This window comes from Salarias fasciatus, chromosome 4, assembly GCF_902148845.1.
Source record: "Salarias fasciatus chromosome 4, fSalaFa1.1, whole genome shotgun sequence".
Lineage (NCBI taxonomy): Eukaryota > Metazoa > Chordata > Actinopteri > Blenniiformes > Blenniidae > Salarias > Salarias fasciatus.
The window spans coordinates 22,040,205-22,067,227 of NC_043748.1; the positions used below are offsets into that span (position 1 = coordinate 22,040,205).

At 47.6% G+C, this 27,023-nt stretch overlaps 3 protein-coding genes across 3 annotated transcripts; 2 read left to right on the top strand and 1 right to left on the bottom strand.

Moving 5' to 3' along the window:
- Positions 1-435: 435 nt before the first annotated feature.
- Positions 436-18,668, top strand: LOC115387028 (ral guanine nucleotide dissociation stimulator-like 1). The gene is made up of 17 exons (XM_030089554.1): positions 436-782; positions 4,268-4,557; positions 5,402-5,446; positions 5,533-5,732; positions 7,103-7,236; positions 7,312-7,566; positions 7,878-7,981; positions 8,260-8,344; positions 10,656-10,727; positions 11,407-11,493; positions 11,641-11,673; positions 11,858-11,979; positions 12,211-12,300; positions 12,573-12,687; positions 13,072-13,413; positions 14,273-14,387; positions 16,844-18,668. Exons 1-17 carry the CDS (start codon positions 759-761, stop codon positions 16,981-16,983), a joined length of 2,253 nt encoding a protein of 750 aa, XP_029945414.1. The 5' UTR covers positions 436-758; the 3' UTR covers positions 16,984-18,668.
- A 104-nt stretch (positions 18,669-18,772) lies between these two features.
- pglyrp6 (peptidoglycan recognition protein 6) lies at positions 18,773-22,452 on the bottom strand. Its single transcript, XM_030089577.1, has 5 exons — positions 22,260-22,452; positions 20,090-20,917; positions 19,809-20,019; positions 18,942-19,236; positions 18,773-18,834 (listed from the first exon to the last, which is right to left on the bottom strand). Exons 1-5 carry the CDS (start codon positions 22,444-22,446, stop codon positions 18,832-18,834), a joined length of 1,524 nt encoding a protein of 507 aa, XP_029945437.1. The 5' UTR covers positions 22,447-22,452; the 3' UTR covers positions 18,773-18,831.
- Positions 22,453-23,821: 1,369 nt separating this feature from the next.
- On the top strand, positions 23,822-26,778 carry LOC115387082 (trafficking protein particle complex subunit 5-like). Its single transcript, XM_030089625.1, has 3 exons — positions 23,822-23,854; positions 24,970-25,242; positions 25,319-26,778. The coding sequence occupies exons 2-3, from the start codon at positions 24,973-24,975 to the stop codon at positions 25,613-25,615; spliced, it is 567 nt and encodes a 188-aa protein (XP_029945485.1). The 5' UTR covers positions 23,822-23,854; positions 24,970-24,972; the 3' UTR covers positions 25,616-26,778.
- The last annotated feature ends 245 nt before the right edge of the window (positions 26,779-27,023 follow it).

A 27,023-nucleotide genomic window follows, 5' to 3' on the forward strand; every position in this document is an offset into this window, starting at 1 on the left:
ATATACACACACATATATAAATATGTGTGTGTGTGTGTGTATATATATGTGTGTGTGTGTGTGTGTGTGTGTGTATGTATTAGGTAAAAGTCGTATATATTAGGTAAAACTAAAGAAAAGGTTCAAATCAAGATGGATCGAAAGAAAATACAGAAAGTAAGAACAATGCGATTGGTTATTGAATGTTGAAATAAAATATGAAAAATATAATGTAATATTGAGAAAATCCCCTCTCCCTCTCTCTTTCCCTCTCTCCCCCCCCTCTCCCTCCCTCTCTCTCTCTTTCCCCCCTCTCTCTCTCTCTCCCTCCCTCTCTCTCCCCCCTCTCTCTCCCTCTCCCTCGCTCCCTCTCCCTCTCTCTCCCGCTCCCTCTCTCTCTCTCCCTCTCTCTCTCTCTCTCCCCCCGTGGCTCCTCCCACTCTGTAAACCTCCAGACTCTCAGATCGTCTCTTCAGTCTCAGCAGAACTTTGTTTCTCGGTTATTTGTTAAAGAAGAAGAAGATCTTGTGGATTAACTGGACTCAGATCGACCTTTTTGTTTTATTTCTATTCAGACGCGAAATGTAGAGAGAAAAAAAACAAACAAACCAAACAAAGCAGAAGCAGTGGTTTTTACTTGTAATCCAGCTGCGTGAATGTAATCCCAGGGTCTGCTGTGTTTCTGCGATGTTCCCGTGATGAAGCCTTGACCGGAGGATTTCCTCTCGGTGGGATTCTGGGTCCGAGCGGGGATGAAGAGACGCTCCTGAAGAGACGAGATGGGGAAATGGGAGCTGACTATGGTGAGTGAGGTTAAATCCAGAGATCCAGACCGAGCAGCTGTCCGGCTGAGAGCTGCTACACCTGAAACACAGCTGACAGCTTCATTTCACCTTCATCCGAAGTCTGACAGCAGCTGAGCAGTGGAGGCTCTGGGGGGTCATGGTGATTCCAGGATCTTCTGGTCTCCAAGCTGCATTCAGTCAACATTCATTTCTTAATGTGTCTCATTTCTGAGAATGAAAACTTTAATGTAGAGTAAAGCAGCTTACAGCCACACTGGTCTAAACATCTTAGAAACGGGTTCTTGTTTTATTAGCTCTCCTCAGTAATGGAGAAAACGTCCTGTGCAGATTGCATAAAGCCTGAGTTTATAGGTCACATATTATCCTGCACATTGTTCCTGAGCCTGACAGATTCTCTCCGGCATGTGACAAATGTGACACCAGTCCTCGGTCTCTTTATTCAAGCCAGAGGAGTCCAACACATTTCAGTCCAGAGTCCGGACTCTTAAAATACTGTCATTGTAAACTTTTAAATTAAACTATGCAGTTTTTCTTTGTGGTATTGCAGAGCGTACGTGATGACAATGTCTAAACTTTCATTAAACTTCTTAAGTGCTGCTGACAATTAATACATTTACAACATAAAGAATATTTTAATGATGCAAAATACAATGAAATGCCCAAAAAAACATACACACAAAAAAACTTGCATTCTGCATGTTTTTATAAACTCTCTGATATCTCAGCTCGGGTCTCAGTGGTCTGTTTGTCTAAAACAAATAATTTGCTTTATAAAATAACTTTTCATTTTGGAGGGTTTATTATTTACTTGACAGTTTCGTGGGCCGGATTGGAGCCTCTTGTGGGCTGCTTTTGGCTCTCGGGCCTCATGTTTGATGCCCTGTTTGCTTTATTGATAGATTGATTCCTTGCTCAGGAGTGTGTCCGTTATTAAATCTATTCTAATTTTCTGTTTGTGTGGTTGGAAGCAATTAATCATTAATGGCCTGGATCAGGAAACACTTCAGTTATGTTGAGGTGCAGGACTCTCAGTCTAGAGTCTCCTGGTCCTGGTCTCAGTCCAGAGTCTCCCGGACTGTGCAGTATTAGAGGTGTCAGTCATCCTGATAACAATCCTTCTTGGTGGTCTGTCCATTGCTAAGACAATCCAATATAAACAGCGCCCTCTAGTGGCCCGGCATGCTGACTACACATCATCTTCAAAACGTTGCTGTGTAAACATGAAGCTTTTCTGAAACCGTTGTCTTTTCATGGGAAGGTTTGTGAAACGGGCTGAAGATGGTCAGTCTGTGGACGGAGCCGACCTCCGAGCGCTCGGCGCCACCAGCTGACACCGAGTGGGAAACAATGCACAGTTTGCCGTTTGTGTCGCCCTGATTCTCATTTCTCTGAAGGACAAAAGGCTCCTGTGTTCGCAGGACCTACAGATTTTCCTTTTTCACCGTCTGCATTTGAATACTGACTTCCAGCGCTGGATCTCAGAGACCCTGCGCGTCCTGCTGAGCGGATCTGTGCTTCCACACTCTGCCGTTTTCGACGCGCTTCGCCGTCATTCGAGGGCAGCTGCCGTTTCGATTTGTCATAGATTAGATGGGAGTCATGCGAGAGCCGCCGCTGACGCCCCGGGGCAGAAATGTATTGTGTTTCACATTTAAAGGGCCAGGCCGCAGAGTTTACATGAGCGTTTGACTTGACTCCTGATATGAAAATGAATCTCCGGGCAAGCTCTGGCGTTGAACCATCAAACCTTTTCTGACGGTGAAATTCAGAGTTTCTTTGTTTTGTTGTTTGTGTTTGTTTTTGTGTTTGTCTCAGACATTCATGTGGTGGTGTCCCCCAGGGCTCAGGAATTGGCCTCTGTAGTTTCTTCTTCATGCTGGAGAGTGATCCAGGCCCTGAAGCAGCAGCGCAGCCCCAGACCTTGATGCTTCCTCCGCCATGCTGGCGTTGGTGTTTCCTTGAATGACTTTTCTCCGAAAGCAGAATCCTGAGCGTCGTGGACTCGAACCGGCGCTGCTCCGTGCTCAGTGGTTTGCTCTCACTGGCGAGAGTCTGGTTCTGTTCGGGGTCATGGTCTTGCGACGCTCTGGTCCGGGTCTTGACCGCGGCCCTGTCAGATGCTAATGTCACCGCGGCCTTCATTGTTTTGCTGAGAGCTGCATGAATAGCCGGATCCGCCGTATTATCTCCGTCGTGCTTTCATGTTATGCGTCCCGCCTGCCGAGCGCCACCGACACTGCTGCTCGGTGCAGGATGAACCCGGCCGTCTGCAGCATCTCTCACGTCGTCTGCAGGGATCAAACGTTTCCCAGAATGCCCTCCGACCCCTGCCGGCTGACGCTCCTGACATTTTCCCACTGTTTTGGCCTCGTCTGCTTCCATGCGATGAAACTAACCTTTTTCCTCATCCTGTTTGTCTGTAAACATGTGTGAGGAAGTTCTGGTGAACGGTGGACACGGAGACGTGCTGATTGTGACAGGACGGCGTGTTTGGACAGACTCGCGTGGAGATCGGGGATCATGAGGGATCAGCCCCGGCCTCTCCGCTGTTGTGTCACTGGTTTTCTGTGGACTCATGAGGCTATTTTTAACCTCTTCATGGCTCAGCCTGGTGTTGTGACCTGTAACATCAGTAACCTGCTCAGCTGTGGCGTTTCAGGCTGGATCCATGAGAAGAGCGCTCACGGTCCGGATCGTTAATGCTTTCTAATATCTGAGGCAGATTCATCGTCTGGATGGAATTTCATGAACTTTTACTGTTTCTTTTGGATGTCTAGTTAAAATCAGAAAAGTTATTTGGGTAAAGTTCATGAGTAAATATAAAATACTTCATTGTAATGAAAGTTTTTATTCAGAAAAAAGAGAATAAATCAATTTCCCTCCATATGTTGTCATATATGGATTTTAAAGTTGAATCCACAAAGTGCCCAAAATGGATTTAAGGGAAAAAAATCAAAAATAAAATGTGTTTTCTTGTAAAGCATTCATAAATGACTCTGCAACATCGGGTGGAACAGATTATGACCAGCTATTTCAACATGCTTCAGCACAGCTCTGGTTCAGAGATTTCCATCCAGAAACCTTCTTCAGAAGTGAGTCAAATAACACAAACTGTCACTGATCTCAGAGAAACAGGCGGCGGCACCGTTCACCCGGCACCAGACGAGGCTTCACTCATTCATTTCCTCTGCGCTGCTCATCAGCCTGCTTTAGAGGACACAGGGCTTTAAAAACAAGCATCGATCCTCTCAGACTGGCCCCGATCGACAGCCAACGCTCTGTACTGACGTGTGGATCGATCCACCACAGTTCCAGCGTTGTTTCACCGACTCACACACATCAGTCTCTTCAAGCCTCAAACACCGGAATGAACTGGAAACCATAAAAAACACCAACCATCCAAATGATGGCGAGCAGATAAAGGAAAACTTAATGACCTCTGGATTGTGTGTGTGTGTGTGTGTGTGTGTGTGTGTGTGTAGAACCCGGTGCAGGAGTGGGGCGAGGAGGTGGAGGACGGGGCGGTGTACGGCGTCACGCTGCGCCGGGAGCCCGTCCCGCCCTCGCCCGGTGAGGCCGACTCCGGCCCCGGCTCGGCCTTCATCCAGTACCGGACCACCAAGGTGCGGCGGCTGAAGGCGGCGTCGCCGGGCCGCCTGGTCAGCCACCTGCTGGACGGCAGCTGCCAGGAGCAGGACTACGGCAAGATGCTGCTCTCCACCTACCGCACCTTCACCAGCACCGCCCAGCTCATAGAGATGCTCTTCCAGAGGTTCGGCCTCCACCCGGAACGCCGCTAACGCCTGCTCCTCCTCCTCCTATCCATCTCTTCTTCTTCTTCTGTCCATTTTTTTTCTATTTCTTTCCTCTTTTTTTCAGTTTCTTCTTCTTCTATCTCTTTCTCCTCCCACAATCTGCTGTTAAGCTAAAAATTGAGTTCAGAAATTGAGATTGTCATGTTATTTGTTCGTCCATCTCAAGTTTTATCTTAATTTTCCAGTTACATGGATTCTTGCACAAGTGAAATGATTGAGAATCTGACAGTTAAAGTCCTAATACATGTTTGAATAGCTGTGAAGCATACTGAGAAACCGATGACTGATTAACTTTAAGATAATGGAAGATTAACACATTTCTTCGACTTTGTAGAATTTGGAAAATCCAGTACATCTGATTGAGGTATTTCAACTAAAAACATACAAAGGAACATATCGAACCAGAGGTTTTAGAGCCTTTTTAAAAAAATCCAGTGAGGAGTAACTATGAATGTGATTTTTTTGGTTAGTCTTCATTTCCATAAACCAAACTTCAATGAGCTCCCTGTACAGAGTTAAACATGCTTTCTAACAATCAGCAGTTATTTACATTTGGCACACGGTTTCTCTGAATTTGTTTCTACGTGTGGAGCCCTCCTGCTGTGTCAGGATCTTTTTGATTTGTTGCTTCTTGAGGAGAAAAGTCATCTTTGTAAAGTCAGTAATAAGCAGCTGGAAGGCGCTCATTACCGCTGCACAACAGCAATTATGTTCTCACTGTGGTTACTGGGATCAGGGACAAATAATACTTTAAAAACTGCTACATGACTGAATGTTTCATGGTTTTTATGTCAACAACAGAGACTGCGCCTTCTCAGATCTGGAACACAGCGAGTGCTACAGCAGGTGGGTGTGTGATCTGGAGAGACGAGGCGCTCAGTAGCATTAGAGGTGCTTTACAGTGGTTCTGGTTCTGGTTCTGGTTCCCTCAGCCCCCTGCTGGCCTTCGTCCAGACCTGGCTGGACGAGTACAGCGAGGACTTCAGGGACCCCCCGCTGCACCCGGCGCTCCACCTGCTCCTGGACCACCTGCGGATCAGTTCGGCCGTGCACGACCACATGCGCAGCCAGCCCAACTTCTGCTCGCTGGCGGGACAGGCCGAGGATCTGCTGAAGAAGCTGCAGAGAGAAGGTGAAGCTCTTCACGCCTCTGGCAGAGCTGCGTCCAGGAGGCTGAGCGCCAGTCCTTCAGGGACAGAGTCGCTAAGAGAAGCAGGAATCTGCAGAGCCAGACCACAGAACCAGACTTTCTGCAGAGCCAGACTCAGAGGAACAGACTTTCGAAGCAAGCAAGGTGTTATCGAGTGAGGTTACTTGGTGTGGTTACTCCAGGAAGTAAACACCACTTTTCTCGTCTTTCTTTCTCCATTAACTTTGACTCTACAGCTTTGAAAGTGTCCGCGTTGTTAGGCGCCCGTTGATCCGCTCGTTTCATTACATCCAGTTCTTCTAAAACTGCCGTTAAAGGCGCTATCCGCGATTTTAATTTAACCAGGACGAGAAAAATGCTTTTTACATCATGTACTACGAAGTCCATGCTGTATTTCTGTGAAAAAATAATCACACATTGATCAGCGTGTTTTGGATATGTGGCCCCGCAAAGCGCTGCCTGAGGATTCAGCGTGACGACCTCTCTGCTCCACTGGCAGCAGCAGGGGGGCGGAGCCAACATTACAAATTCATTTTTGCAGCTACTTTCTGCATCGAACATGTAGTGACAGGGTGAAATCTGGCTCACCTGAGACGAAGGGGCCATTTATTTTGAACAAAATAGAGTCGAAGTGGCTTCTGCTGTGTTTCCTCCGGAGGATTGTGCACGTGTACGGGATGTGCCTGTAGCGTCGTGCACGCTGAGTGGGAGCAGAGCGGAGGGGGGGGGTGGGAGGGTTTTCTCAATGTGAGGAACCAGTCAGAGAGCTCGGGGGCGGAGCCAACATTTCAAACTGAAGTCAGGGCTCAGAACTGTGCAGAATCACGGATCGCTCCTTTAAAAAAATCGTTTCATTACGAGTCGAAACGCGGGCCGCGGGCCGCCTCCTTGGAAATTTGCGTCATCACCATGGAGCATGCGCAGAACGACCAGAATGAAGTTGCACCTAATTAGCATAAACGGTAATTCCGCTTCCAAGGAGAACAAACCCGCCGGTCCATTTGGATTCAAACTTCATTCTGAACAAAGTTTTCAGGCGTTTACATGGTCATTTTAGAGCGGAATCAGGCTTTATTTGGATTTATAGAGGAATGAAAAGTCCCAGGTAAACGCACGGATTGAGCCCAATTGAGACTTCAGGCTCAGTGAAAAGTAGGAACTTCCCCCTTTATGACCTTCTTGTCTCAACACTGCCCCCTACTGCCAACAGTGGTACTGCAACATGTGTCTCCATATTTATTTTACCCTGCAGTGTTTCTTCCTCTGTGCGTTTCCTGTTTGTAGCACCTTCACCCCTCTGTCTGCCCTCCATATCTTCATTCCTGCTCAGTGTTTTATTTGTTTCCTGTCAGACGTGGCTCCAGACGTCGGCTCTGCTTCAGCGGATCCAGCTGAAACTTCGGTTTCTGAAAACTCTCCAAACCAAAGCGGTGTGATGGATTTCTCTGCCACGACTGTCGCTGAGCAGCTCACCCAGATCGACGCTGTAGGTTCCTGTGATTTCAGCGCTCTCGTTTTGTTGGTCCGGTCGTGTTGCGCTGACGGCCGCGTGGCGTTTCAGGCTCTGTTCGTCAGGGTGGTGCCGTTCCAGTGTCTGGGCTGCGTCTGGTCTCAGCGGGACAAGAAGGAGAACATGTCTCCCACCATCCGGGCCACCGTGGCTCAGTTCAACGCCGTCACCAGCCACGTCATCGCCTCGCTGCTGTGCCCGCCCTCCGACCCCGCCCCCACCGGCCCCGCCACCGCCTCCCGCTCGCCGCCCACCTCGCCCTTGCTGAGGGCTCGGATCATCGAGCGGTGGATCAAGGTGGCTCAGGTGAGAGGTCACGATGCGTTCGAGTGTTCCGTTTGATCCTTGTCTTGGTGGTTTGGCCAGATTGGAGAATCTTGCGTTCCACTTTTGGCCTGCGTACCTCATGTTTGACACCCCTGATTCCACTTGCTGACTGTTCTTTTTCACAACAATGGCTTTGGGAGTACCGGCAAACGTTAAAGTTTGCTCTTTTGTTTATGCTGTTCGATATCTGATCAAGTCTGCGTGTGTGAACATGAATAAAAAAACAACCTTCATGTTTTAATTCACGCTGACTCCTGGGATTCTTCCTCCTCCTCCTCCTCCTCCTGCAGGAATGCCGCCGCCTGAAGAACTTCTCCTCCCTGCGGGCCATCCTGTCGGCGCTGCAGTCCAACGCAGTGTACCGGCTGAGGAAGACCTGGGCCGCGGTCAGCAGGTACGGTTCAGCGGCTGCTGCCCCCGCCGCGGCGCTGTAGCCGTTCAGCCGCTCACACTCAGCAGGCGGCCGGCTGACCCGGTTCTGAGCCGGCCGGGGTCGTGAACTGCAGTTCAGGGAAAAGTGATTCACAGCGTCTTTGTTTCTGGTTGTGTCAGCATGGAGCGAGCAGCACAAACAGGTTATGACATGTGAATTTTTAACCCTGCTTACTGAGCATCTCTGTGGATAATTACAGGATCGTATTTCTGGATTAACCGTTCCTCTCCTGTTCGCAGGGAAAGCATGGCCGCCTTCGAAAACCTGTGGGAGACTTTCCCCGACGAGAACTGCGTCTTGACCAACAAGGAGCTCCTGGTGGAGGTGAGACTGTCAGCTTTACATCGTATCCCTCGGCATTACGTAATGGAGAAATCCTGCACAGAATAATCGCATTATTATTGAAACATGAGTCTTTATTCACCGAAACCCAACACAACATTTACAAATAAACGAGTGACAATAGAAACTCAGAGCCGGGCGTCCCACCCTGTTACATAAGAGAAACTCGACCACATGACCAGTTCAGTCAAATCAGGCCGTTGTCCGACTCCTGGAGGTCGGTCAGGTGAAGGTACAGCCTGAATCTTTCAACAGAAGGTTTCAATATATATATATATATATATATATATATATATATATATATATATATATATATATATATATATATATATATATATATATATATATATATATACACACATATACATATATATATATATATATATATATATACATATATATATATTTTAGAAATCCAGACATTTCCAGTTTTTAAGCCGCTCTAGCTCCCTTTTTTCCAGTTTTCTGTGGTTTTAGCTACTTTTCCAAATTTTACTTGTACCTTTTTTTGAATCCCGTTTTTTGAGTCACAAATAATTTTGAATAGTACTGTGGTGTGTAATTATAATAAAATGACTTCAATGTTTATTCACGTTTCATGTGGTGAGGGCTTCATGGAGCCGCTACAGAGGGACTAAAGAGCCACATGTGGCTCCAGGGCCGCAGGTTGAACACCCCTGGACTAGAGAATTAATGCAGTAAACATACAGTATTGAGTAGAAATAGCAGCAGTTACTGTATAATACCAATGAGGAGGAGGAATGAATGAAGAGGGGGATTAATGATGTATCTTAACATTGTTCTGGAACTAAAACCTACAATAAATAAATAAAAAAAAAATCTATGATATATTTGCAATATGTGTACAATATTATTATTTGTTTGCCCGTTTTGAGAAATTCTTTGTATATAAGACATAAAATGAAATGCAAATGGCGTCCTCGGTGTTGATGTTGTCAAATCTGCTATTCTGCGCTGTGCAAAGGCTGAACCGTTCACGGTCCTGGTGGATCTGACCGTTATTGACACACTGGAGCTTTTTCCCAGCAGTTAGTGTGTGGAGCCGGAGAGGGCTCTGCAGCCAGGTGTGCCTCGGCGTTATGTAACGGGAAATAACCAGTTTGGCCCCCCGTCACCGTGAGAGCGGCGGATCCGGAGCGCCTGTCACAACACCGCTCCTGTCTTTGGATCTGATTTCATAAACACGTCCAAACCTGATCTGAAAACTCTCCCGATGCTTCGTCAGAAGTCAGGAAGTCCTCCAATAAACTTCCACGGGTTTATGTTTGACCTGCCGGGGTTAATGTTTACCGGCCGCCGCATACCTTTACGGCCGGGTGTCTGTTTTCCAGGCAGCAGCTTCACCTTCATCAAAGCCAATTAAAGCCTGATTGCAGCTGTTTACTGCTCAGGAGCTGCAGGTGGAGCCTTTAAATGCTTCAGCAGCTTTCAGAGGAACACTCGCTGTCAGTCATAAAACCATTTCATTTTTCTTTTCCTGTTAATATTTACTGGAGCGGCCCGGAGCACTCGGTGTTCCCTCCTCCTGTTTGATCCCTCGTTTCTTTTCACGCCTGCGTCAGCGGCGTCTTTGTGTCTCGATAGAGAAAAGATGGCTGAGCAGATGGATTGCCAGCAATTCCTGTTCGCACGCCGGCGTCTGCTGCTTCTCCATGCAACCCCGGTCCCACTTCAATTCTTCTTTTTTCACAGTTTTTCACTCAGCCACTCTGCATTTTCAACCTTTTCAAGAAGAAGCCCTTGTTAGTTGTGTCCCTGTTTGTTTGTGACATCTGTGTGGAGGCTGGCGACGCTGGAAGTGGCCTCCCTTCCTCTGGAAACCTTAAACAGGATGTCCAGGTTAATGTGTATTAAATCCCGTCCTTCACTCGGCGTAAACACTTGCTTTTGGTTTGCTCACAGTTTCTGCGCTCCGCCTGACAGTGGAGAGCTGGACTGAGCTCGCAGGGAAAAGTACTGAACTGAAAACCCGTTCCAGGAAATCAGAGAAAAAAGAGGGTTTAATGCAGTGATGGCTGATGGTCTTACTGCGAGGAAAGTGAAGCGTTGCCAGAGTTTCCGTCTGTCAGTACCTCAGAGGCCAAAGGACATAATGTCTCCTTCCAGCAGGAAAACCTGTCACACATCTCGGATAGTTCAAACGGCGTCTTGTGGTTGAGGATGAATCTTTTCACTGATTCATAAAGCGTCAGTTTGCTCTCTTCCAGTGTTCCTTCCTCCTGTTCTGATGTTTCCCTCTGTGTGTTTCTTGTGTCTTCGCTCTGTCTGACAGGACGGAGGCCAAACGACGGTGGACGACGTGTCTCCCAAGATGTCCAAACGCTGTCCGCTCCCCAGGCAGATGGTGAGGCGCCGCTCGCGCTGTTTTCCTGTTTGTACATTGTCCGGGAGTTGTTGGAGTGTTGTCAGAGTGTTTCCTTGGGACATTTTCTGAATATTCTTGGGATGATTTCTCAGGGTGTTGTTGAGGCATTTTCTTGAGGCGTTGTTCGGGTGTCGTTGGGTGTTTTCTTGGGGAATGTTCTCCAAAAGTTTTTTCGGGGTGTGTTCTCGGGACGTTGTCGAGACGTTTTTAAATGTCCTGGGATCGTTTTCTCGGGACAGCTGTTGAATGTTCTTGTGTTCTCAGGACCAGGAGAGAGGCTCTGTGTGCCTCTTCTTCCCTGTAATACAGACGTTTCCTCTGAGGGTGTTGCTGTTTTAGGTTTTAGCAAAGAGCTTCTCTTACTACAAAAAAACCACAAGAGAGCTGAGTTTGCCCGTCAGCTGTGCGGTTGGAGTATCTGTGGCACGGCGGAGGCCCGGGCCTATCTTTAGCCCCGCTCGGCCCTGACCAAGTTTCAAGTGGCCTGGATCCCCCGGATTACAGGACAGTAATAATAGAGCAGCCATCATGAGTCATGTGGACATTTCTGCCGGCTGTAACCTGAAGCCGCGGCGCCGCTCGCCGGCTGAAGCAGATTCCAGTCTTGAAGGTGGAGGGATCCGGTTTTAAAGTCCGTGACATGTGGTCCTGTCTGCAGAGCTCCTCCAGCGGCGTGGTTCCCTACCTGGGCACGTACCTGACCGTGCTCACCATGCTGGACACGGCGCTGCCCGACACGCTGGAGGTACTGCAGTGTTTCACAGTGTGAACTCAACCTGCTCTGTGTGTCTGTTTCTGCGTCTCCTGAACTCCGGCACTGTTTTATGGTTGATTGAATCTGATTGTGCCGCCTGATGAGCAGCAGACGTTAACGCTGTGCCTGTTTTCACAGGGCGGACTCATAAACTTTGAGAAGAGGAGGAGGGTGAGTTTCTCTCATTTTCACCCTCTGAGGTGTAAACGTGGAGGGCAGGAGGGTTTCTGACACATTCCTGAGCCCCGGTCTGTCCAAACCGAGCAGATCTGTCATTATCTAAACACGCAGCGTCGCCACACAGATCGATGGCGTCTCGCCGCTCCGGTTTCTTCATCCCTGCTTCTCTCGGCAGGAGTTCGACGTCCTCTCGCAGATCCGGGCGCTGCAGGCCTCCTGCTCCCTGTACAGCCTGCCGCTCCACCACCGCGTCGCCGCCTGGCTGCAGGAACACAAGCTGCTCAGCGATCAGGAGAGGTGAGTGTGTTCACACACACAAACACACACACAATCGCAGGAGAGCCCGAAGCGCGAGGCGTTCGGGCGTTACGTCACCTCTGAGAGCTGCCTGTTGGAGTCCAACACCTTGAGACGTTGTGATGTTCTGGGCTCTGGGAGCTTCCTGTTGATGAGACGAGTCTGTGGTGCGTTCACTGACCGTCCTCAGTGGGAAAACTGAGCTCTCCTCCCTTGTGTTTGTGTCTGCAGCTACGAGCTGTCCAGGCAGCTGGAGCCGCCCGTCGACCTCTGCTCCCCGGCCTCCTGGAGCCACCGCACGCTCACCAAGAAGCTGTCCTCGTGAGCACATTTCCATATTCAAACACACACACATACAGACGTCACGTGCACATTTGACTGTGAACACACACTTGCAGACAGCACGGTGTGTATGAACTGCGTGTTATGACTGCAGGGACAGTGTGTGTGTGTAGTGCTCTGTTTCATAACTTGTTTTTACACATGCGGCGGCCCTGTGGGGCTTTGTGTGAACGTTTCACATGAAGAGCGCCGTATCAGTCAGGATTGATCTGCGATCGCCGTGTCAGCCGCTTGTTTCGGTGTTTCTTCAGCCTCCTGACTGTGACGGACGGAGCGAAGAAGCTTCCGTCCGACCAGATCAGCGTCTCCTCCTCCGGATCCAGCGGCTCGGAGATGGACGAGGCGGCCGGCTCCATCAGGATGAGGGTAAAACTGATCGATCGGCTCACGTGTTTCCCCCGTTTCCATGGAGACGGAGTCGGAGCGTTTCCAGAAAGCTGCGTTTTCAGTGGCTCTGACCACCGTTGTCATGGAAACGGACATCCAAAACACTGTGGCATAAATGGAATGAAATAAAAGAACTTCACAGTAACACTGAACACAGATCTCATATCTCCTCCTCCTCCTCGCCCCCTCCTCCCCCCCCTCCTCCCCCCCTCCTCCCCTTCCTCCTCCTCCTCTTCCTCCTCCTCCTCCTCCTCCTCCTCCTCTTACTCCTCCTCCTCCTCTTCCTCTTCCTCTTCCTCTTCCTCCTCCTCCTCCTCTTCCTCCTCCTCCTCCTCCTCCTCCTCCTCCTCTTCCTCCTCTCAGTCCTTCCACAGCTCCTGCACCAACGTGTCCGAGGCCTTCTCCTCCACCTCCTCCTCCTGCTCCTCCTCCTCAGCTGCTTCGTCTTCAGACTCGCCGACTCCCCCCACCACCACCACCACCTCCTCCTCCTCAGACGCCGGTCCTGCGGCGGCCTCGCCGGCGTCCCGCGGCGATGGCGGCAGCGGCGGCGGCGTGCGGCCCAAACCTCAGATCTGCCACCACAAGCGCTCGGTGTCCATGACGTCGCTGCCGCTCTACAACCGGCAGGTGGCCGACTCCTGCATCGTGCGCGTCAGCGTCGACCTCGGACACAACAACGGAAACATGTACAAGAGCATCCTGGTGAGTCTCAGCTGGAGCGCCACCTGTCAGTCAAACGCTGCTTCTCCCCGCACAGGGAGGAGTTTGAATAACTAATACTAGAATATTGATCCTGATGATGCCAATCTTAATGATGATGATCATTAAAATTTAAAATCTAATCAATGAAAAATGAAAAGTAAAAAAATGATCATTTAAATTTTTTTAATGACTTTTATTTCCCACTTTTTAGCCTTTTCATTTTTTTTTTTAAACTGACGTTTTTCTAAAGGAAATTTTTTTGTAGTGGTAAAATACATTACAATATACAATTAAATAGACAAAATTCCTACGATGTAAAATTTCAGTTTAATTTTTTTTATCTTTTTTTTTCAAAATTCCAACAGTTCAGTAAGAGAATTGATCAAAGTGTCAATAAAGCTGAATAAGTGTTGTTTCCCCCTCTGTTTCTGTAGTGTCGCTGTTTTCATGTCGTGTCGATATTCAGGAATAGATTTATGGTTTTATGCATGAAGATCCACCTATAAAGAAAAATGATAATGGATTAATGGATAATAGAATCCTAAATATATTAAAAAGCAAAACATAAACAGCATTAATCAATCAAATTAAAGCTAAATGTTAATGGTAGTTCAAGAAAAAACAGTTTTTCTACTTTGAGTTTCTTTTTTTTTTTTTAACCATTTCTTCTAAATCGAACTACAATATACACTGAGAAATGTTTGATTTTACTCCAGGATTTCAGTTTCTCTCTGATCACTGTGAAAACCTGTGATCCACTCCTTGGTGTTTCCTGGTCAGTCTTTTCTTCAGCAGTCAGAGTCTTCCTGGCGTCTGGGTGATAACAGGAACCTGCTGTGACTCCGTCTTTCCTCCACAGCTCACCAGTCAGGACAAGACGGCTCAGGTGATCCGGCGGGCGCTGGAGAAGCATCACCTGGAGCACATGAGCCAGCAGGACTTCACCCTGACGCAGGTCATCTCCCCGGACAGAGGTCAGGGCTCACAGTGTGTCGACCCGCAAGAGGCTCCCATCCGGCCAAATGGGAAAAATCCAAATGAAAACTGTGATTTTAATTCATTTCCTCAAAGCCATGCTGTCAGGGTGTAAAAACACCCACAATGCAACGGCTTTGAGACATTTCACTGCATTTTTCACCAGAATCGATATGTTAAAACTGACTTCATGCTGAAATTGTAATATTTTTTCCATTGTAATTTAGTTTTTTTTGTGGAAATACAAACTTCACTCCGTGAAGTGAGAGTTTTTATTTCTCTATAAATCCAAATAAAATCTAATTCCGCTCTAAAATTACCAAATTAATGCCTGAAAGCTTTATTCAGAATTAAGTTTAAATCCCAATAGAGCGGCGGGTTTATTTTCCTTTGGAAGCTGAATTTTATGCTAATTAGGCGCGACTTCATTCTAGTCTTTTTTTTTTTTCTTGAGACTTCGTTCTGGTCGTTCTGCGCATGCGCCGTCGTGATGACGCAATATTCCAAGATGGCGGCCCGCGTTTCGACCATAGATCGTAAATATAATGGATAGAGCTTCCGTGACGTCACCCATAGAGTTCCAGAATCCCGTTCTGAAGACTTCGGCGAGTCCAGCAGGACGTCTCCATGTCGAACATTTGAAACCGGATGTAAATGTGATTGGTCCAGCCTGTCATGTGACCACATCACGTGGACAGAGGAGGCGCTGTGATAGGGCGATTTATGCAAAACTTTAACTCGTAACATAAAATCAACACGTGATTTATGTGAAAATCAGAGTCTGGTGACGCAGCACGGTTATAGAAACTAGTGATAGAGACCACAATATCTTCTGAAACCGGGCGCTTTATATGTTTATTTGCACTCTGAAAATCGGCATTTTTGAATGGGTTCCAATGAGACCGGGCTCTTTTTGAAACCAACATCATCGCCCCCTGCTGGAATAACCCCGGAATTACATCTTTTTTGCACTTCCGCATTATCTTCATGTTTTATGAGCGGAGGCTGGCGCCTGGTTTCAACTTGTATGGAGACAATTTATTTAACGGCAGTTTTAGAAGAATTGGATGTAGGGATGTGCGAGTACCGATGCCAGGTATCGGTATCGGGCCGATACTGGCCTTATTTCAAGGTATCGGGTACTCGTGAAGGCTACCGATGCCAGTCGCCGATAGTCACGGCAAGAAAACCCCACACGTAGTAAGCCCTCCTCACCAGCAGGTGGCGGTAGTGCAACCAAATGGGATGCAAGCTGCCGACACACATGAAGGAGGAAGAAGCTCCTCTCTGGAGCGCTGACAGGCGCAGGGCTTCACTGCAGCGGGCTGACTTCTCCGTGAGTCTCATCCAGAGCAGAGACAACAGGATGAGTCCAGAACGGCTGCTCGTCTCACCAAAACTCCGCCGGTGTGGAAATTCTTTTATATAAGTAAAAACGAGTCGAGCTTTGCAGAATGCTAACTCTGCAATGCTAAAATTGCTAAAGGAGGTGCGCGATGTTGTTCATTTACCACTAGTAATTTGTTTAAACACCTCAGGGCGAAGCTTGTGGACAAGAGTCTGACGCTGTTGTGCTGGAAAAAAAGAAAACTCCGGCAGCAACTCGACGGCAAACTCTGGAGAAGACCGAGAAACTGAAGAGCAGAGATCCGAGAGCAGCACAAATAACACGAGCAACTCTTTAAACCCGGGGGTTGTTCTATCTTTGACTTTAGTTTATTAAAAAATCATTAAAATTAGTACATTCAAAAACCTTAGTTTATATGAAGTGTAAAACTCAGAGAAAACTGTTTTATCTTGCACTTAATTTCATTTAAATAAGTGTAAACTCAGTGTTGTTTGTTTTATTTTTCAGACTATTATTTTGGACTTAAACATAGTGCCTGGGCTGCCTTTTTAATAGAAATAAAATTCATTTTCAAAAATAATCTGTCATTGCATTATTTTAAATTTTATATATATAAAGTATCGGTATGCAAGTATCGGTATCGGTGAGTACTGAAGATGAAGTACTCGTACTTGGTATCGGTCTGAAAAAAAGTGGTATCGCACATCCCTAATTGGATGTAACGAAACGGGCGGATTGACGGACGCTGAGCAACGCAGACAATTTCAAAGTTGTAGCGTCAAAGTTAATGGAGAGAGAAAGACGAGAAAAACGCTGTGTACTTCCGGGAGACGTCAGTACGTCACGGCCGCCGCGTCCAATCAGAACGCTTCGCAGACCCCGTTGTGAGAAGGAATTTAATTCTTCATTTTTCACATGTAAACACGACGCTCATGAATATAATTCTGAATGACTTTATTCAGATTTAACCAATTCCGAATTAATAGCACCATGTAACCACAGTCACCATTTAAATGTTAAGATCATCACGACACCATTTTCTCTGTTTGGTTGATGCATTTCTCCTTCATAGCTTCAGACTGAACTCCTGGAATCTTGTGTTTCCAGAGCTGCTGATCCCGGACAAAGCCAACGTCTTCTACGCCATGTCCACCACGGCCAACTACGACTTCGTGCTCCGGCAGTACCACCGGAACCAGAAGAAGCCTCTGAGGGGGACGGCCAGCCTGGGCCGCTTCACCAAGTAGACCCCAGACCCCCGACCCCCGACCCCCGACCCCTCACCCCTCACCCCTCCGACCCCCAGACCGCCTCCTGCTCCGAACTCTGGTTTGCTCAGTGGAAACCGAGGAGGAGCTGCTGATGCACTTTAGAACCGCTGCTTTCATCCTGCCGAGGAGCCGCAGAGCAAGAGAGAAACATTCCTTGAATAACAGCAGTGACCTATTTTTTACTGAGATAGAGCGAGATGGGGGGGAGGGGTTGGGGGGGGGGGGCAACCTGTGTATTTTAAAAAGGGAATCGGGTTCAGTCGGTGATAAAGTCACTGGAGCTGCCAGACATCTGAGAGCAGGACGGCTGACGTGTGGATCGAGACGCCCGGTGGCTTCAGAGCGGCGGACTGACGCTCGACTGGAAGGACGGCATTCCTCATGGGGGGGGGAGTTCACACTTCACCACTTCACGTCACAGTTTTAATCAAAGATTTCAGTCTGAACACGAAACCTTCCTGCTGAGTCGCAGGAGAATCGTCGTTCTGCAGGCGACTCCAGATTTTATTTATTTCCACTGTGATTCACTTTAACGGCACCTTTTGTATTTAATGAAGATCTTTGAGTCCCGACTCAGGAAAAAACCGTTTAAAAACGCCACAACAGAAATTATCTGAGGTTCAGATGTTTGTGCCAATTCGTAGATTTTCTATTTATTTCTATTTTGATTCATTCTGCACTTTCCGTTGCCTGCTGGGGGAAAAATCAGCGACTCCTGAGTTTGAACAGACTTTATTTTCACTCTGGCTTCTTTCACAAAGAACTCCTGAGGATCAGAGGTGAAGCTTCTATTTATTTCCACTGTGATTCACGTTTCATTTGATGAACTGATTTTTGAGTCATGACACCAAAAGAAAAGAAAGAAATCACTCGATCTTACCGCCTGTAAATATTTTAGTCTTATTTTTTGAAGAGTATTGAAAATGTCGACACTGGATTTTTTCTTTTTAATTTGCGTTCAGCAGGTTAGTTTTGTTCTGCTGCTGCTTTAAGATGTCGATGCAGATCATCTGGCTGATCTGAGTCGATACGGATCACATTCGCTGTCCTGAAGCTCCGGGAGGTTTTTACACAATGAGGAGACACTGCGGAGGATTCTGGGATTCAGAGCCTTGCTCAAGGGCACACATGTTGAAAGCGTCCTTCAGAATCTGCACCTCCATGATCTCCTGCAGACGCCAAACCAGAAGGAATAAATGCTTTTATAAAGATCAGAAACTTCCTGTTTGACTGTTTTCTGAAGGTTATTCTGATAAGAGATGAGGTTTGGAAAAAGTGTTATGCAGACGTGTGTGAGTTTGATTACTTGAGTTCCCTCAGGGGGAAATTCTTGAAATTCGGGACAACTTTCACCATTTGGAGGTCTCACTATTTAATTTTCCCCGTTTCTTCCTGATGCAGTGAAACTGAAGCTGGTATTGATGATAACATGATGACACTTGATGGGTTAAATATCTGGATTTTCTATGGATGGAAAAACGCTGTGGGTGAACCAGGTCACTGATTATCAGTCAGTGTTCAGTCTGTCTGGAGGAGAGGGTCAGGTTTTGTAAAGGTTGTGCTGCCCCCTTGTGGACAACAGGAGGAAAAACACCATGAAATCACTTTTTTTAGATCACCTGTGGTTTAAAAAAATCTGAAGATATTACAACAAGATTGAACATTAGATTAAAACTGGATCAATAAATTGGCAGTAAAATGATGTGAAACCACGCAATCAGGAGGTTAGTGTGAAATCAGGACAGCAAAACGTGTCGTTGAGAATAAAACAAACATTTATTATGAAGTTTGTTTTGATCCAGGTTTCTTCCTCATGTTCTTGATTTACTGAAAGAAAAGGAAAAATAGATGAAGGTAAGTTAGTTTCATGGTTTGGGGACGGCAGATGGGCAGAGGTCAAAGGTCACAGGAAGCGGCGGGCCGTAGCCGTTTACCCCGAAGTGGTCCCAGCGTCTGATCTCCTGGTAGAAGGCGTCTCCGGGGCAGGTGGTGCTCCCCATCTGCCGGTGGCCCCGCAGCATGTAGCTGCTCTTCAGCCGGCCGGCCGCCACGGCGCAGGCCGCCAGCTGGTCCCTCACCAGCGCCATGGCGCTCTGCGTCGGCAGCCGCGACGTGTAGTCCCCGATGAAGGACACGCCGTAGCCCACCGAGTTGTAACCCGAGGTGTGGGCGCCCTGCCAGTTCCACCCGCGGCCCTCGTAGATGTTCCCGTCAGAGCCGGCCACGAAGCTGAGGGGGAGGGGGGTCAAGGGTCAAAGATCAGACCTGGTTCTGGGTTCAAACCTTTAGAAACTGACTTCTTTCATCTGTTGTGTTTTTAACTGTCATTATTTCTCTTAATGTTCCTCAAAAGTTATTCCGCTGAAGGGTTTATCCTCAGCTGCACAATTCATCCAGATGTTTCAATCACTGGCAATTCATCGACACGTTTGACAATAACTGTTGTTTTATTGCTACTTTTTTCACTTTTTAAGGTATTTTTATTATTATTTGTATTTAACCTCTAAATGCAGGATGTCTTCAGTTTCATGCCACTAGCATGACACTGGTGGTCTGCTGCTGCTGCAGATCATTTGTTTAGTTTTTCTGTGATGTCATGAGATGTGATGTCATGTGTGATGTCATGAGATGTGATGTCATGTGTGATGTGGGGTTGTGTGTGATATATTCAGATAATTTGTTTAGTGTTTCTATGATGTGATGTGATGTGATTTCGTGTGTGTGTGTGTGTGTGTGTGTGTGTGTGTGTGTGTGTGTGTGTGTGTGTGTGTGTGTGTGTGTTCTGGCGCGTCTGTCCTCACCTGTACCCGATGTCGTCCCAGCCGTTGTCCTCCTGGTGGAAGCGCTGCATGGAGCGCATGTTCGCCGCGCACTGCTCGAAAGAGAGGCAGGGCTGGCTGGGGGAGGCGGTGTGGTGGATGAACAGGTAGCTGAGGGGCAGCGACAGCTGGGTGGGGGTCCCCCGGTACGGCGCCGCGCCCCACGAGCACCGGGACACGATGGGGGGACAATCTGGAAGACAGGGCTTCAGGTCAGCGCCGGCCGGAGGAGCGGCGGCGCCCTGAGGGCGGAGGCTGCTCACTCATGAACACGTGCACGAACTCCTTCATCCCCTCCTTCACCGCCGCCGCCAGCCGCCGCTTCTCCGCCGCCTCCATGGCCGAGCGGCCCCCCAGCCTCCGCCGCAGCTCCTCCGCCTTCACGGCCAGCCGGGTCAGGACCGGGGGCGGGGCCAGGGCCTTGAAGTTCTCCCTGCGGCGGCGGCTGATGAACCGCGGCGCTCCGTCCATCCCGGTGCCGTCCAGCCGGTGGCAGTAGTACTCCGTCAGCAGGCTGCTGAGCCGGGCGGAGCCGGCGGACCCGCCTGACACCCGGGTACCCAGCACCACCCCGTCCATGGCCCCGTTGACCTGGGCGGCGGTGAGCGGGGCGCCGGGGTGGGACAGGGTGAAGACCCGGGGGGCCGTCCTGTTGTCCCAGCAGCCGTCGGAGGCCAGGGGCGTGGAGGCGGAGGAGGCGGCGCTCAGAGCTACGCCCAGGTCTTTGGCCAGGGTGAGCTGGAGCAGGCCCCGGGTCCGGCCCGGGGTCCTGGCCCGGAACCCGGCCTCCAGGCCCAGCAGCAGCGGGGCCAGGGCCACGGTGCTGCCGTCCGGCGTCAGGACCACCCCCTCCTCCCGGGCCGCCTCCGTCACCCGGTGGTGCACCGCCGTCCGCACGTAGTCCGAAAGGTCGGAGGTCAGCCCTGGGGCGCGGGACTCTGCGTTTCCCAGGAAGTGTTGAACCACGGCGTCGCCGAGGCCCGCCGCCCGCCGCAGCGTCCTCAGCACGGCGCCGGGCTGAGAGGCGCCGCCAGCATCCTCCACCTGCTGCACCGCCCGGATGAAGTCCTCCATCCGCCACGACAGCTGCCCTGCACACACACACACACACACACACACACACACACACACCCTGCTTCAGAGCATCCACCAGAAAACCGAACCGGCAGACGAGAGGAAGTGAAACCTGGCTGACGAATGAGACGGTCTGAAGACTCCAAGGTCAAAGGTCAGAGGAAGTTTCAGCTGAGAAGCAGCTGAGAGGGGGGAGTGATCCAGGAAAGACCAGAGAGCGAAGAGAAGACTGAATGAATCCAGTCAGATAAACCGGGACGAGCTGCCGGGTCACTGATCAGCAGCACCGGGAGACGAGGAACGAGATCTGACAGACGGCTAATCTGCTGCTGTGGTGAATAAAACTCTGAGTCTGCAGGAAATCAGTCCGTTCATCACCGGTCAAACAAACAGGATGAACCTGAAAGCAGCAAAGAGATGAATGGATGCAGAAAGGGAGGAGGAGGAGGTGGAGGAGGAAGAAGAGACAGAGGATTATCAGAGACAGTTGTCAGGTGTGAATATACGGTTGCGTCACTCTTTTTCCTTTTTTTTAATTTTAGTTGTTTGATTTACTTTTTTGAAGAAATTCCAAGAACGTCCAGATTTTTTATTTTATTTTTCCCACTATTCCCTTCCTATTTTCATCCAGATTTCATTTTTCTTTTCTTTTTCTATTTATCCCCTTTTTCTTTTTTTTTCATCTTTTTCAAAATATTGTTTTCTCCTCCAGATTTTATTGTTAAAGAGTCTTCTTCATTTCTTTCCACTGACTGGGTTTTTGTCCAGAATATCTCAACAGGAAGCTTTAATTTATAACTTTTCTTTTAAAATCCAGCTCTGGTCGCTGTGACTCGACGTTATCCCATATTTCATGTCCTGCTTCTCTAAACCGCTTTGAGAGGAGAAGATTCCAGTAAATTTGACTCGCTGCATTTCTAAACTGTCATCTATGGTCTGATCGAGGTGATCGATAAAAATGAAATGAGTGGTTTGTTCTTGGAGCCGAAACTAACGCTGTTAAATTAAAAAAAACGCAGATACGTATTTCTGGTAAAATGCTGGAATTCAAATGAAAAATCATAAACTTGACCTCAGCTGATTGATGTGTAGCGGTGATTTTCAGGCAGATATTCTCTCATATATTCTCCCAGTGAAGATAAAGATGGAATTTTGACAAAAAGACATTTAACAACCAAAACAAAGTCGACTACATGTCATAAAAGTGAATAGAACCTTCATGGTTTCATTCATTTTAAAGTCAGACTGAAACATTTTACAGTCAGGATGAAGTTTGTTCCTGTGGATCATGATAAAGTTGATCTTCTGCAGAGAAAATCAAAGCCTCCAGTTGCATTTAAAGCCGTACAGAGTCGTTACCTTCTGCATGCGCAGCGCCCAGCAGCAGCAGCATCAGGGCCACAGCGAGTTTCCAGCAGCCTCCATCCATCCTGAAGCTCCGGCAGCCTCCAAAGGTGGAGGCCGAGTCCAGTCTCAGCCCTTTATAGGCGTTCAGAGGTTGCATAACAGCCGGACGCAAACTGTGTTTAATCAGCCTGCTGTCCATGTGGGAAACGGGCACCTGGAAGTCCTGACCCCCCCGGGCCTTCCTCCAGAACCCCCCACCCCACCCCCACCCCAGGTCTTTCTCCAGGCCTCACGCAACGGAGATCTGGGCAAAATTCTCAACTTCTGCAACAGAACCTGAAGCTTGTGAAACGACGATTGAGGGATTCCTGCAGGCGGGCTGTGTAAATCACCGACAGTCCTCTGTGAGGCAACACACACACACACACACACACACATACACGTTCTGGTTCCCCGACACGCTGAGGAAGTCCCGTAACCACCAGTCATGCATTCTGATGGGAACAAACCGTGTCTGCATGTTAACGCCGAGGCTCAGGACGGCTGAGGTTTATCTGCTGACGTCCACAGTTCAGTCTGACGGCGGTTTGGACGAGAGACGCCGTCACAGAGCGGACACACACACACACACACACACACAGTCCGGGTTCATCCTCAGAACGCCAAGCCGCTGAAACAGGGTCCAAAGAACCTTTAGGTTCAACTGTCAAGTTTCTCTCTGAGTGCAGGTGAGAAAAATGTTCCAATTTTCACCAAATCAAAGAATTACGACTGAAAATGACTCCAATTCCACTCACCCTGACCTGAGTCGTTTGTGGGCCAGTTTTGGCCAACGGGCCTTATGTTTGACACCTTTGCTATAAAGCAAACAGCACATCCTTCTTCTTTGGATCCTTACATTCCTGATGATCCACCAGCTGTAGGAAATGTGACCAGTTCAGACATGTCACCTGAAATCAAATCCAGGAAGTCATTGAAGAAGTTATTTCAGCACACGAGGAAGAACATTTTAAAGGAGTTTTTAGAATCAGGAAGATCATTGTCACTGTCGTCAAATCTAAAGTTAAATACAAGAAGTTCAGCATTTTACAAGACAGTGTTGCAATAATAATAATAACGATAATAACAGTGATGACAATAATTTTTGTTTATCAGTGCCGTTGAAGACACACTAGAACACCCAAATCATTCAGGGACTTGTAGTAGACCAGCATCAATCAACATAAATATGCTTGTTTAAAGAGATACGTTTAAAGATGAGCTTCAAAAATGTCCAGGGATTAAACATTTACATTGTTAGTTCAGACGGAGTTCTAGAGTGCAACTTCAAAAAATCACCATGAAACGGGTTAAAATTGGATGACTATTAGAATTCTTATTTTCATTTGTATTTTCCAGAGAAAAAAAATGGTTCCTGTTGTTTTTAAAGCGCGTGTCTTTATTTATCCATCGATCCATCAAGCAGCGTCAAAAAGAAATACACATACAGTAGATGAAGTTGTAGCCGGTCCGGGACACCAGGGGGCGCTGCGTGGCATGAGCGTGTCTGCTGTTTTTGAAACGTAGAAGAAGAGGATCGGAAGTGGAGGAGAGTTACTTCCATAAAGGTAACGTTTATCTTTACAATTCTCATGTTGTATGAAGTAATTCTGGATAATTATCTGTTCCTATCGCCCTCCCTCTGTGTCTTTTAGACGCCGATACTCGCACCGTCTGTTGCGTTCTTTTAACACGGCGGTACGTGGCGCTTATTAGCATTAGTTGCTAAGTGGCTAGCAGCTAACAGTCAGCTGATCGAAATAAAGCCATACATATTCCGCTCCATCTGTTTCATAACATTACAGCAAATGTTGCGAATTTAATGCATTTCCGAGCACGATAAGTTCACGGTTTCGCCAAATGCGGGGTTTTCCAACTGTAATGCAGATTAAAATGTAAAACCCATCCATCTTCTGGGCTGCTTTATTCTGTGCTGGAAACACCTGAACAGGTGAAGAATCCACAACAGGACACACACACACACACACGCTCAGTCTTGTATTTCTATCCTTGTGGGGACCGTCCATTGACTCCCATTCATGTCTAGCCCCTAACCCTGACCCTTACCCTAACCCTAACCCACACCACAACAAAGCCTAACCCTAAAGAAATGTTTTTGCACTTTTACTTTTTTCAGTAACAACAACATGGTCAAGAAAACACTGTTTCTCCTACTTAGGACCGGAAAAAGGTCCCCACAAGGCACGTCGTTCCACGTTTTGCTATCCTTGTGGGGACATTTGGCCCCAAGAAGGATAGAAATACGAGAACACACACACACACACACACACACACACACACTCACTCCCTCACTCACCATGAGGGGTGGTTTAGCATTGCCAGCCCATTCATCTAGTCATAATAAACATAAATCTTTCTTACATGTTTAAAACATGAGCGTTGACATGTTTAATCCCTCTATCAGAGACACACACTGAGATTTGTTAGACATTGAACCTGAAACAATCTAATAGTGTTACTTTCTGACAATTCTGAACCCTTTAATTCAAATAAGTGAACTTTGTTTCAGTATTTTCAAAAGGATTGGACTGATACATTGTTTAATTTTATAATTTACGATGAATTATGTTTAGTTTTAGTTTTTCAGTTTTCACTGTGTTTCCACACAGTCAATCTGTAGCTTCATTGGACGAAACGTTAATTTTTTTCAAACTGTGAACAGAAAATGGACACGCGCTTCACTCGAGGGAAGTCCAGCATCCTGGAGCGTCCGCTGACCCGGCCCAAGACGGAGGTGAGCGTGAGCGCCTTCGCGCTGCTCTTCTCCGAGATGGTGCAGTACTGCCAGAGCCGCGTCTACTCGGTGTCGGAGCTGCAGACGCGCCTGGCGGACATGGGCCAGAGCGTGGGAGCCAGCATGCTGGACGTCCTGGTGCTGCGGGAGAAGAACGGCAAGCGGGAGACCAAAGTGCTCAACATGCTGCTCTTCATCAAGGTCTTCATCCTTTCTCTCTAAGATTCTGTCCAGTTTACATCCAGATGCTGTGTGTGAGCCGTTTTCCTTCTCGTAGGTGAACGTGTGGAAGTCTCTGTTCGGTAAGGAAGCCGACAAGCTGGAGCAGGCCAACGACGACGACAAGACGTACTACATCATCGAGAAGGAGCCGCTCATCAACGCCTACATCTCCGTGCCCAAAGAGAACAGCAGCTTGAACTGCGCCGCCTTCACCGCCGGCATCGTGGAGGCCGTGCTGACGCACAGCGGCTTCCCCGCCAAGGTCACCGCCCACTGGCACAAGGGCACCACGCTCATGATCAAGTTCAACGAGTCGGTCATCACCAGGGACAAGGCGCTGGACGGCAGATAAGAGCGGGAGGAGAGGTGGAGGAGGTGGACTGAGCGACAGCCGGAGCAGCGAGCTTCGTTTTTACCTCATCGATCATCATAGATCCTTCGTTCTGTAGTTTTCTATCACTTAATTTCATCACAGGCAAATAAAAAAGGATAAACTTAGTGAATCTTTAATTTCCAGAACTCCCCATCACTGTACCGGTGTGAGCGCTTCAGGCCCTGTTCACACCACGTTTTCCAGGGAGAACGGAAAACTTCTGTTGGGGTTGTTTTGTTGGGTCTGTTTCCATGGCAAAGGAGCACCGAGCCGCGAAAACACTCCAGTGCAACTGTGTGATGACGCTGTGGTTCTGTCTCTGTGGAAACCGGGTGCCTGTCCGGTGGTTTCATTGCAAAACAAACAACAACGTGAAAACGACAGTTTCTGCTGCCTCCATGTCGGCAGACGCTGTTTTCCAAAACACACACACACACACACACACACAATGCATTTTCTTTTGAAACGTCGTCATGGAAAGGAGGCCTCCGTTACCGTGGCGATTTGTTCGGTTTACATGAACAGGAGGATTTCTTTTTGTGCTCGACTCCAAATTAAAACATTAAAAAAAAAATTGGTGAAAATCTGATAAATCAAGTGAAGAGCAGAGGTCAAGAAACAGGTTGTTTAAAAAAAGACTGTTTACAGTTAAAGTCAAACTATTGAAACCAAATGTCGAAATAAGATGTGAAAATTTGACAAAGGAGGCAAAAATACATTTAAATAATGCACAATTATATTTAGGCAACAGAAGAGTTTAGGTAGTATCAACATATTTATATTCAAATTAAAATGTTTGCAACCAAGTGAAAAGAAATGAGAATAAATTCCGAAGATGATTCACAATTCATTCACGAATAATTCAGATACCAAGAATTGAATCAAAAAGTTTGAAAAAACAGTCTGTGAATATATGAATAAAGTTAAAGCCTGGGTGTGTCAGAAGCTGTAAATAAGAAAATGTCACAGGAACAATAAAAAGACCAACACACAGAAAATGTCATTCATGTCTTCAGTGTCTCTTTGTTTGTGAGGAATATGTTTGATTAAAAAAATGTGGATGTGAGTAAAATGAAATGAAAGCTGTTAGAAATACAAACATGATCATGGAGTTTTCATAAGGTGAATAAAAAGTTGTTTGAACTCTTTTTCTGTCAGTTTCATTCCAGTTCAGCTCCTGATCACCTCTCACTGTGCATTTAAATGTTGGTTGTGATTCTGTGGTGAACGTCTGAGGCTCATACTGAAATGTTTCCCTCTGTTCCTCCAGTGTTCGATTCCTCACAGTTTGGAGGCTTTGAGATGACATAAAAAGTGTGTTTTAAGTGTGTTTTGTCGTGATTTACCAGCAGATACACTTCAGCTGAATGAGATTAATCACTGATAA

What these genes read in the sequence shown, in the direction of transcription:
- LOC115387082 (XM_030089625.1), top strand. Translation starts at nt 24,973, where the DNA reads ATGGACACGCGCTTCACTCGAGGGAAGTCCAGCATCCTGGAGCGTCCG. An exon ending in ACATGCTGCTCTTCATCAAG is followed by an intron (nt 25,243 to 25,318) that starts GTCTTCATCCTT and finishes TCCTTCTCGTAG; the next exon opens with GTGAACGTGTGGAAGTCTCT.
- pglyrp6 (XM_030089577.1), bottom strand. Translation starts at nt 22,446, where the DNA reads ATGGACAGCAGGCTGATTAAACACAGTTTGCGTCCGGCTGTTATGCAA. An exon ending in GGGCGCTGCGCATGCAGAAG is followed by an intron (nt 20,918 to 22,259) that starts GTAACGACTCTG and finishes GTGTGTGTGCAG; the next exon opens with GGCAGCTGTCGTGGCGGATG. An exon ending in TGGGACGACATCGGGTACAG is followed by an intron (nt 19,237 to 19,808) that starts GTGAGGACAGAC and finishes CCTCCCCCTCAG; the next exon opens with CTTCGTGGCCGGCTCTGACG.
- LOC115387028 (XM_030089554.1), top strand. Translation starts at nt 759, where the DNA reads ATGGGGAAATGGGAGCTGACTATG. An exon ending in GGTGGATCAAGGTGGCTCAG is followed by an intron (nt 7,567 to 7,877) that starts GTGAGAGGTCAC and finishes CTCCTCCTGCAG; the next exon opens with GAATGCCGCCGCCTGAAGAA. An exon ending in ACCTGGGCCGCGGTCAGCAG is followed by an intron (nt 7,982 to 8,259) that starts GTACGGTTCAGC and finishes TCCTGTTCGCAG; the next exon opens with GGAAAGCATGGCCGCCTTCG.